This window comes from Perca flavescens, chromosome 11, assembly GCF_004354835.1.
Source record: "Perca flavescens isolate YP-PL-M2 chromosome 11, PFLA_1.0, whole genome shotgun sequence".
NCBI lineage: Eukaryota > Metazoa > Chordata > Actinopteri > Perciformes > Percidae > Perca > Perca flavescens.
Genome location: NC_041341.1, coordinates 17387122 through 17399017, shown reverse-complemented (window position 1 = coordinate 17399017; position 11896 = coordinate 17387122). Strand labels below are relative to the sequence as shown.

The 11896-nt window shown below is 39.5% G+C and overlaps 1 protein-coding gene across 1 annotated transcript; it reads left to right on the top strand.

Moving 5' to 3' along the window:
* Positions 1-6286: 6286 nt before the first annotated feature.
* piga (phosphatidylinositol glycan anchor biosynthesis, class A) lies at positions 6287-11461 on the top strand. Its single transcript, XM_028591363.1, has 7 exons — positions 6287-6458; positions 7531-8013; positions 8104-8374; positions 8838-8970; positions 9342-9474; positions 9735-9941; positions 10607-11461. Exons 2-7 carry the CDS (start codon positions 7567-7569, stop codon positions 10862-10864), a joined length of 1449 nt encoding a protein of 482 aa, XP_028447164.1. The 5' UTR covers positions 6287-6458; positions 7531-7566; the 3' UTR covers positions 10865-11461.
* Positions 11462-11896: the final 435 nt, after the last annotated feature.

Below are 11896 nucleotides of genomic sequence, written 5' to 3'. Positions count from 1 at the left end.
TCTATGTATGGTGAAGGGTATGTGATGATGTGGGGGGGTTATTTTAATTCCAAAGGCCAAGGGAACTTTATCTGGATGCATAGTGTCCTGGATCCATGAAATAACTGGCCTTTAAAAATAAAAATCTGCCTGCCTCTATGGGAATTTAACATAGGGGTGTACTGACTTTTGTTGCCAGCGGTTTAGACATCAATGGCTGTGTGTTGAGTTATTTTGAGGGGCCAGCACATTTACACTGTTATACAAGCTGTAAACTTAATACTTTACATTGTAGCAAAGTGTCATTTCTTCAGTGTTGTCCCATTAAAAGATATAATGAAATATTTACTAAAATGTGAGGGGTGTACTCACTTTATGAGATACTGTATAATAAGCACATTTACTACTCCTTTCATTGGCACTTCCCATTAAACAACCCAGTCGGCTGTATTCTCCACAATAAGTATGGCACAGCCCTTGCACAGTATGATATTGCACAGCTAACATATTGCCCAACCCCAATAGCCTACATATCGCACAAATTCCACAATACACTGACAATGCCCAACCTCGATAGACTACGTATTGGACAAATGACATAACGCACAACCCCAAATAGCCTATGTATTGCACAACTAACACATTGTACAACACCAATAGCCTATGTATTGTACAAATGACATAAAGGACACCCCAATAGCCCACATATTGCACAAATGACACATTTCCACATAGCCCATGCAGTACACTACTTATCGCACAACAACATAGGACACAACCCAACCAGCCTACATGTTAGTGTTAAGAAGCTTAATGGACATAGGCACAAATGAGTGTTTATATTGGTTCAGCCTGCATCTAGGAACCCTGAATCTTCTACCAGAAGGTAAAAGCTGAAATTCTGGGTGAAGTATGTGAGTCGGGTCGGAAACTATTTTTTGTGCCTGTCTGATAACCGACTGCTCATAAATTGTCTGGGGGGACAGATGGTTTTTGACCCCCATAATCTTCATAGCTGTCTGTACCTGACGGGCAATCTGTGATTTGGAGGTAAAATGATTGAAGCCACATGGCTAAAAAGTCAACGAGATGGATCACTAAAGGAAACAATATCGGTGGGAGTGCAATTTGAGAGAACCCTCCCTACATCAGTGCAAATGGGATACATAAATTACAGTGTGAGAGAGTACATCCTTAAACCTATTAGGTTCTATAAATATAAATTTCAAAGAATGGGGTGCACAGCAAAGGTGCGCTAGATGTGGATGCAATGGTTAAATGCTGTAACTGTGGAGGAGAGCATAGTGCTGTGTTTGGAGGATGTGAAGTGCAGAGAGAAGCCAGAGAAGCCCAGAGGGTTAAGATTCTAAGTATCGTATGCAGAAGCACTAAAGAAAGTGAGAGAAACGGGATCAAATAACAAAAACCCCAATGGAATGGTCCAAAGAAACATAATACCAGTTAATCAAGCCCAAACACAGACTCCACACTATGAAGAGAGTAAACTTTGTGGTTTTCATTTGTCATACTATCAATGTTGCATCACAGTTAAAAAAGAAATAGAATCAAGGCTATTGTGGAGGCAGCAGAAAGATTTCTTGATATGGGAGATATCAAAGCAGATCAGATACATGAACTTTCGACAGTAACTGAAAATGGAGAAAATACACAAGCTAAGGGTTAGAACACTAATTGTGGTAATTTATATACTACAATGGAACGCCAGAAGCCTCATTGCTAATGGTCAAGAATTTATAGCATATTCACGAATTAGATGTAGTTCCAGATATAGTATGTGTACAAGAAACTTGGTTACGACCCCAATTAGATTTTGTTATACCATGGTTCAGTTCTTTAAGGTATGATGATGATGATGATGATAATAATAATAATAATAATAATAATAATAATAATAATAATAATAATAATAATAATAATAATAATAATAATACATTTTAGTGCTTTACATGGTACTCAGAGACACTAAAACCAGCATAGATAGTACATTAAAAACAATTAAAAAAAATAAAATGATAGGCCTAACAACCAAAATGGTGGAGGGTGTGCTACCTTTTTCAAGGATGGGTTGGCATATAGGGAGCTCCCTTTCCCAGAGGATATGGAGAGTATAATGGGTGAGATCTGTAGTCCAAGGAAAGAGGCTCATATTAAGTTGATCAATTTTTATAATCCATGCAAAAATTTTAATATTAACAGATTCAATGAAATGGCAGGAACTGTCTACAGGAAATAAATAGGGTGTGGAGATTGTAATGCTTATAGCCTATGGGGTAGCAACCATACAGACAATAATGGGAACATAGTTGAAGAAATGATGGAAGAAAGATTATTGGTCTGCCTTAATAATGGACAGGATAAGAATACATGTGAATAGGGGTAATACATCATGCTTGGATATTACATTGGTATCAGACAGTTTAGTGAATGCATGTGAATGGCATGTAAAGAGTGAATCTACCATAAGTGAGCACTTCCCAGTTCTCACTGTAGTCACAACAAACATTTGTATTCTAGAATGGTTTACAATTACCAGATGGTGATTTGAGAAAGCAGGATGGGGAATTGTAGGACATGTTGTGAGGAGTCAGTTAACCTGGTTACATTAGTAGGAAATGCAGAAGAATGCACAAAGCAAATTATAGAACACATTTTAAATGCAGCAAATTTGAGTATTCCAAAAAGAACAACAAAGGGCAGGAAGAAAGTGGTACCTTAGTGGAATGAGGATTGTAGCAGAGCTGTAAAAGAACGAAACAAGGCATTTAGAGCATTGAAGAAGAATCTGTCACAAGAGAATGTTATAGATTATCAAAGGAAAAGGGCAGTGGTACTTGGGACAATTAAATAAACAAAAAAGAGAAACTGGAGAGAGTTCTTTTCCACCATAGGCAGAGGAGTAGAGTTAGGGGAGATATGGTCTATGTTCAAGAGAATGAGTGGGATAAGGAAATCGGTTAAAATTCCAGCTTTGATTGATGGAGAGAAGGTGGTAGTGTCAGACAAAGTAAAGATTAGGTAGTGTCAAGTGTTAGGAAGGACATTTATGTAAGTTAGTACTAAGACTCTTTAATACAATCTGGAGGGATGGAATGATACCAAATAGTTGGAAAAGTGCAGTAATAATACCATTTAACAAACCTGGTAAAGACCCAGCTAATCCTATAGGCCCATAGCTTTGACCTCTCACTTATGCAAATGGCGGAGAGGATAACAGTTTGCAGGATATCACATATATTGGAAAAGAGAGGATTACTGACTGGTATACAAAATAGATTTTGAAAAGGACGCTCCACAACAGATGCTCTAGTTAGAGTTAGTAATGAGGTGGAAAAGGAATGGAAAATGAAAGAACTGATGACAATAATGTATTTTGACATCGATCAGGTTCAAGATATCAACAAGCATGTTACATGATGTTCACAAAGAAGCGCAAGTGTCATGCTGAAAGGTTAACATTATGAGCAGCCAATGGAGAAAGTAAAGGAATGTAAGTACCTGAGTCTATGGTTTGATAGTAAGTATACGTGGAAAACACACATAAAGCACTTGGAAACTAAATACTAAAAAGTCATAAACCTGCTGAGAACTGAGGCTGGATATGACTGGGGTGCAGGGTCATTAATTGACATCTATAGGGCATGCATAAGGTCATCAATAGATTATGGTTGTGTAGTTTATGGAGCAGCGGCAAAAACCATATTAGAAAAAATTTAGATTACAATAAAGAGCATTACGTGTATGCATTGGAGCTATTAAATCAACCCCCATTAACGCAATACTCATAGAAGCAGGAGAGACACGACTGGAGTTAAGAAAAGAGAAACTTGCGCTGGCATATTGGATCCGATTTAAAGGAAGTGGGAAAGAAAACCCTACAAAAGAGACAATACAGGAATGTTGGGAGTATTCCAAGTTTCAGGGGCTTGGGTTTGGATGGACAAGGGAAGAGAGAGTGAGAGAATATGAAATGGAAGCCTTAGATTTCACCACACCCAATCCAGTTAGTAACATTCCACCATGGCTTTTTCCAGAAGTAAAGGCAGATATTAATAACCCTGAAAAGAAAAGAGAATGGAGAAAGTGGGAGTTAAAACAAGCATTTACCTGAGAAACAGTTATTATAATTATCTAAAGATTTACATAGATGGATCCAAGAACAAACAGGAATGTGTGCATATTCCAGAATTTAAAATAAATATCTCCAAAAGATTATTTGACCAGTTATCTGTATATACAGCAGAAATGGTGGCAGCCATCATTGCACTACAGTGGGTTGAAGAGGTCAGACTGTAGGGTGGTATTATGCATAGACTCTTTAGCTGTCATAAAAAGCATACAGTCAATGACATCTGTCAGAGAAGACCTACTTATATAACTTTATCACAGTTTGCTAAGATTACATACAGTAGGGGTGGCATAAATGTTCAGTTTTGTTGGGTGCTAGCACATGAGGGGGTAAAAGCGAACAAGGGTGCAGACAAACTAGCAAAAAAGGCATTACTAAAGGAAATAACAGTTCCAATTCCACTAGGAAAAGGTGAAGGAAAAGCTGTGGTTAAGAAGAAAGGAATTGAAATATGGCAGAAATGGTGGGAGGCAGAAGCAATTCTAGGATCAGACCTAATTAAAGCTGCAAGCAGCATTGGACGGGTGGACGCCGCTCCTTGTTCGTTAAAGTACAACATGTGGAAATGGTCAAAATCGCACTAATTTCGAACTTTCAATTAAAAATGGCGGACTTCCAGTTGGGTTTAAGGTATGGCTCCAATGAGCTTTTTTGTACGTCTTGACATGCTACATGTGGGTACCAAGTTTCACAAGTCTACATTAAACGTACAGCAGGGGCAGAATTTCTTTTTACTTTGTAGGGGTGCTAGCGAGCCATTTTTGTGCGCCTATTCCCGAAACCCTTCACCAGTCTTGATGCGACCGCCAATTTTGGTTAGTTTTTGAGTATGTTAAGCCCCTCAAAAAGGCAGTTCATTTGCCGTAATAATAATAATTCCTTCAGTTTCAATAGGGCCTTCACCGCTGTCAGTGCTCGGGCCCTAAATAGAACGTGACACAGATACAGTGACTTGCAAAAGTGTTAACCCCCCCCCCACATCGCTAAATCAGTGATTTCATTAGCCGATAATCTCTGAGCTAGCTACTGTACTGAACAACAACGTCAGCTAACGTTTTTTGACACTATTAACACTATGATGGAACTAAACCTGACACTTTATAAGTCTCAGTCATAACAACCAGTTTGACACAATGTTCTAACATTCATCAATTTTAGTTGCTTACGTTTCAATTTGGGTTCTAATCTGCGCCATGAAATCACCAACTTCTTCTCTGGGGACTACCAATGTTAAAGGAAAATTTCACTTTATAAGGTTTTTTAACATTAATATGAGTTCCCCCAGCCTGGCTATGGTCCCCCAGTGGCTAGAAATAGTGATAGGTGTAAACCGAGCCCTGGGTATCCTGCTCTGCCTTTGAGAAAATGAAAGCTCAGATGGGCCGATCTGGAATCTCCTCCTTATGAGGTCATAAGAAGCAAGGTTACCTCACCTTTCTCTGATTTATCCGCCCAGAGAATTTGGCCTGCCCATGAGAAAGAGAGAGACATTGTGGCTTTCAAACAAGCAAAGTGGCACCCACCCTCCACCTTGCCCCCTTCTCTCCTCAATAGCATTTAAAGCTACAGACACAGAAATGGCACATCCTAAGGAAAGCTCATTGTGGGACTGGCTCTCTAGTGGCTGTAATTCTGCACCAAGGCTGAATTTCGGGAAAGAGACTTCAGATACAGTATTAGAGGACCACAAAGGCCTATATAAAAACATCCAAAAAGCACCATGTCATAGGACTTTTAAACTTCACAACCGCACTCCTGCTCTCCATCTGACAGATCAGATAGAGACTCAGCCAAAGGTGGGAGTCTGGCACAACCACCTCCGATTGGCCAACACTGTGTCTCAAACATTGTCTGTGTCTCAAACCGCCTAGCCTACTTGCAGGTAGGCGGTTTGAGACACAGCCAATGTTTTTGTTGACCCTTTCCTTGACTGGGTTACTGTTTCAAACCCTTTAAACCTGTAAGTGTTTGTCCTCTGTTACAAACAGACAAGTTTGCAAACTCTAACTTGAAGCTATAAAATAGATTTTTTTTTAAAAGGATATAAGAATCACCAGGAAGGCACTAATTGATCTTTTAAAAGACACAGGATTGATGAGTAGAATTTAAGATACAAAATAAAATGCCATAATGTTACACACTCCTGTACAGTAGGTGGCGGTATGCACCTAAAAGTTGTTTGCAAACCGCCATTAAATAAGAGAAGAAGAAGCTAACTGATAGCTCAGGGCTAGCGATTCACTGTCTATGCTAGCGAGTAGAAATGAATTTACATCTGAAAAAGAGTTGTGTGTATTTTCACTGGCTGGAACAGGATTGACATTTTTCCAAGGTAAGGCAATTTAATGTCAGCCAAGTGGTTAAATAGGAACAAAGTGTGTTAACTTGACTCTAATGTACAATGAACTAGCTAGCTAACAAGGCATGAACAACGTTAATGTAACGTTAACGTTAGCTCAAAAGAGTTGGCTAATAGACCCCTTACATTACACCAGCTCCGATGTGTTTGTAAATACTTGGTTAGTACTGATGAACGAGCTTGACTATCCCACCATAGTTTAATGGATAGCAAATGCAACTTAAAGTGAAATTTTACTCTAAAACATATCTAACGTTAATGCTAAGAGAGAAGCAGCTTCATTCGGGAGTGAAATTATAAATAATATTGGCAAAATAAATTGACAGTACAGATAGTTGTACTATTAGAGGTGTACATGTTGGTCAACTTAAAAAGAAAGAAAATGTGTATGATTCACTAACAAGTACTTGAGGTCATTTACAAACAGTTATTATTGCCGTGTGTTCAGCTGGGCGCTCTGGACCATTGTTTACAATAATCGCAAAACATTGGTGAATAACAAGTATATCACAGCTGAGTAGTTAGTGCAGGGGGTTGTTTATATATGATAAGAGTCTAAATATTGTCTGGGATCTGTCTATGGTGAAATGTGTGTGTGTGTGTGTGTGTGTGTATATATATATATATATATATATATATATATATATATATATATATATATATATATCATTATCAGAATGTTGGATTCCTACAGTAAGAGTAAAATTTATTTGGATGTAATTAGTGTGATGAATGATTCATTGATTAGTTGATGGACAAAGTAAGTTCATCGTCAACTATTTTGGTAATCAATTAACCATATTCAAGTCATTTTTCAAACAAAAAGGCTAAAAATTTGCTTTGGTTCCAGCAAATCAAATGTGAGAATTTTCACTCATTTTCTCACGTTGTTTTATACCACTGTAATCTAAATATCTGTTGAACAAAAGTAGGAAATTCAACTATGTCAACATTGTTTCAGCACCAAATGTATGATATTTGTATGTATGTACTTATTTATTACTAAAATAGATTGACCAATTGATCAACTAACAATTTGTTTCAGCACTAGTGAGGTGCACAGCCAAACAAGGCATCTACAATGGGCCAACGAAGGCAAGCAGCAGCTGTGAATAACCCTTCACCTCAGAGAGTCTCTGGAGCTCGTGCAGAGGTTTGCAGGGTCCCCAACAGGAAGCACAACATCTGCATGGTGTCCGACTTCTTCTATCCGAATATGGGAGGAGTAGAAAGTCACATTTACCAGCTTTCCCAGTGTTTGATTGAAAAGGGACACAAGGTGGTAATTGTCACCCATGCCTATGGCAGGAGAAAGGGTGTCAGGCACCTGACCAACGGACTGAAGGTCTACTACCTCCCCCTGCAGGTGATGTACAACCAGTCCACAGCCACCACCTGCTTTCACAGTCTCCCACTGATGCGCTGTGTGTTTGTAAGGGAACGCATCACTGTGGTGCATGCACACAGCTCGTTTTCCGCCATGGGCCATGATGCACTGTTCCACGCTAAGACCATGGGCCTTAACACGGTATATGACTTATTATGAGCCAGGTCTCAAAATCATTGTGCTGCATACAATCTGCTTACATTTAAACCTAAAGTGTATTATCATTTACAGGTGTTCACTGACCACTCGCTCTTTGGCTTTGCTGATGTGAGCTCCGTGCTGACCAACAAGCTTCTGACTGTGTCGCTGTGTGACACCAACCACACTGTGTGCGTGTCGTACACCAGTAAGGAGAACACGGTGCTCCGTGCAGCCCTCAACCCAGAGATAGTGTCTGTTATTCCCAACGCTGTCGACCCTACGGACTTCACCCCCGATCCCTCCCAGCGCCTAGACGACAGGATCACTATTGTTGTGATCAGCCGTCTTGTCTACCGCAAAGGTACAAAAAAGCTGTTTTGTGCTTGTCTTTCAAGCCCTCATGTTGGCACAAGTCATTCACACCTAAATATGGCTTCCAGCTCCAGGGATGGCGTTACAGTGGTTATATCAGCCTAAATATCTGAAACACTCAAATATCAATATTGGTATTAACTACAAGTATTCAGCACTGTTCAGGCTATAATAAGCATTAGTTTAGTTTACTTGCACAAGCAACTACAGTGCAGGAGAGGAGAAAAGCCCAAAAGGCTTATTCAACGTACTTCCCTATTACAAAAGAGGAAAAAAAAAAAGAAACATGGTCATTTCTCTACAAAAAAACAAACAGGTAAACATACACACAATGTAAAGAGAGAGTTAATGGTTTTAGGGACATATTCAATGAATTCCACAGCAATGTTGATGCAAGTTTTGTGTCATCTTCAGTGTCAAAGCAAGTGTTCCCAATCTCTTCCTCTGTTAAGGAATCGATCTTCTTGGTGGATTAATCCCAGAGCTCTGCCTCAAACACCCAGATCTGCACTTCCTAATCGGTGGAGAGGGACCTAAGAGACTTGTGCTGGAGGAAGTAAGGGAGAAGTACCAACTACATGACAGGTACTGCTGGATGCTCATATTTCCCGAGAATATTTATGATAGGGAGATACCACTTAAACCTCTTTTAGGAAATGCTGTCTGTAATAGCATAAAATAACACTTTACCTTTCACCATTATGTTGGATCTCAGGTATTAATGTTGCAACCGCCACAGTTCATGAATAAAAGTTGACAACACTGTTAAGCATTTAGTGCATATTCCTCAAATGTCCAGAAATGATTGTAGTTGAGTAGTGATGTTTGTGGAAATACAGTAACTAGTGACTGTGTAGTAACCTGTACCATCAGTCTGGCATGGATAGTTAAGCCCAGGGTTTGTGTGTGAATGTGGTATTACATGTGCCTAACTCCTACAAATGGGGTCACTGCAGGGTTCGCCTGCTGGGGGCTTTGGAGCATAAAGATGTTCGTGGAGTTTTGGTGCAGGGTCACATCTTCCTCAACACATCTCTGACTGAAGCGTTCTGCATGGCCATACTAGAAGGAGCCAGCTGTGGACTGCAGGTATGTTGGCATTCATACAAACAGTTCAAGGATAGGAAAAAAACACTCTTGGCCATACATGGTACAATATGTTCTTTTATATAAGAAACATTTCCTGTGTTTCCATTTAGCATTTAGATAGAAGCATTTGCTTTTTTAATATGGTAGAACAAGAGTTGTTAGAAGTGTTCCTAGAACAGATGTTGTACTCTCACGTTAAGTGTGAACTGTTTGTGTGTTTGTGTACAATGTGTGCATCCAGTTTTTGTTTTATTTCTCAGGTGGTTAGCACCCGTGTGGGGGGCATTCCTGAGGTGTTGCCTGAGGAGTTGATTACCATGTGTGAGCCTAATGTGCGGGCGTTGTGTGCTGGTCTGGAGACAGTCATTGCCCGGCAGCGTTCAGGGTCTGTCCCCTCCCCCGCCTCCATCCATGCACGTGTGCAAAACCTCTACACTTGGAGAAATGTTGCTGAGAGGACTGAAAAGGTAGTTTCACTAAAACCAAAGCCTGCCATTTCATTCAACTGTATTCTGTTAGTATGTTTGCATGTCCTTAAGACCTATTTTATAAAGACTTAATAGACTTATTTTTTAAATGTTGTGTACTGTGTATGAAAAAAACTGATTTCTGTATGCTGTTTACTACACCCTGACCAATACTGGATTTTTGAGGCCGATATTTGGGAGTTTAAAATTGAAATGGAATATCATTACCCTTTCTTGTATTGAAAATACTTTTAATTTATTTTGACTACAACTGCAGCTGACACTAAGTAGCCTTTAGAAGTCTAAATAAATCCGCAAAAGAACAGTTGACTACTATTTGTAAAATTCAGATACCTTTGCACTGTAAGAAAAAACTGCGGTCTTACTACAGAACATCGGCCCACACACACACACCACAGGACATCAGAAAGTAGCATCTTGTATCACTAAGTTACAAACAGAAATCTGATTTCTGACCTGATGAATGTACACATAGATACAGTAACCAGGTTGGTGCAGTGCATGTAAACATGTTTTCTGATTTACTGCATGTGTAACCAGATTTTTTTTTTTCTGTGCATGTAAATCTACTAATAGTTCAAACAACTGAGGGCTTCACACTGAATGATAGATGGAGACTCTGATCATTGTGTTCTCCCTCTCAGGTGTACGACCGAGTGGCTGGAGAGGAGGTGCTTCCCCTTGACAGACGGTTACGGAGGCTGAGGGCCCACTGCGGCCCTGTGGCTGGCTCCATCTTTGCATTCGTTGCTGTTTTAGACTTCCTCTTCCTGCTGCTTCTGCAGTGGTGGGTGCCAGATTGGGTCATGGATGTCGCTGTGGATGCCACCGGCCCTCACGGACTGTGGAGGCAGGTACCCAGCAGTAAAGTAGGAGCTCATTCTAAAAGTGCCGTGAAGTGAGCAGCAGTGTCAACATTGTGATCGCTCCATACCTCTGCCTAACTTCTAGCTGCTTAAATGGTGTTGTATGTTCTCTTTGGGGTGCCAATTGACATATGAAATGCTGAATGCTGAATGTGCTCATGGCAACCTTGAACATTGTTTACATTTACTTATCAAAAAGGGACCTTGTGTGAAAGCATTTTACCTAAAACTTGGGAGCAGCATTGTTTCATACTTAATGATTAAAATGGAAACCTGTGGAATTCCTTGGAGCTTTATAAAGCACTTTTTTTAATATTCAGTATAGATTGCACCAAGTGTGTAAGGTGTAAATGGGCTGGTTAATTGTACACTTATGGGGAATAAAAATGGCAGTAACCTATTTTCAGTTGGATGCACACTTCATTTTGAACAATGGTTTTGTCGGTAAAGGTCACAGTTTGTGCAAAGCTGTAATTATATCCGTGCAAATTGCTTTTTTGTCTGATTTTGATATCATTAATGCTACCTTTTTGTTGCATAATTTGAAATGTGATACCTGGGAGTTTTTTCAGATGGTCGTGTGTCTTCCAGACAATCCATTCTGGTAAATAAAGCATACTTTCTCATGTTTCATCTGTTTTTGTGTCATGTCATGTAGTTTGTCTAAAGCAGAGATCTTCAACAGGGGGTCCCTAGTGGGTCCTCAGAGTCAATGCAGGGGGACCTCCAAATTATTGTTAATTTTTAAAAGAATTAACATGATTCCAACATATTATTAGCAAATATAAATCTCCACTGGTTACTGGCGTATAGGTAAGGTAATCACTAAAGCCATTCACAGATACAGTTCACCCTGAAGATTTACTGTGCCACTTGTTTGCTTAACATTAAAACATGATTTATAACATAATGCCAACAATTATTAGGCTATTTTAATAGTTTAGTAGTCTATGCAATAAAGGTATGTATAAAGGCCTTAGGCCACCCTACAGGTTATTGTAGGCCCAGATTAATATACAACTACATTTTATACAATATGTACAAGGGTGGTCCCTGATCTCTTTAAGT

Excerpts from the sequence above, each read along its gene's own strand:
- piga (XM_028591363.1), top strand. The coding sequence starts at position 7,567 with ATGGGCCAACGAAGGCAAGCAGCAGCTGTGAATAACCCTTCACCTCAG. Across the intron at positions 8,014-8,103 it reads AGACCATGGGCCTTAACACG|GTGTTCACTGACCACTCGCT; the intron begins GTATATGACTTA and ends TATCATTTACAG. Across the intron at positions 8,971-9,341 it reads AAGTACCAACTACATGACAG|GGTTCGCCTGCTGGGGGCTT; the intron begins GTACTGCTGGAT and ends GGGTCACTGCAG.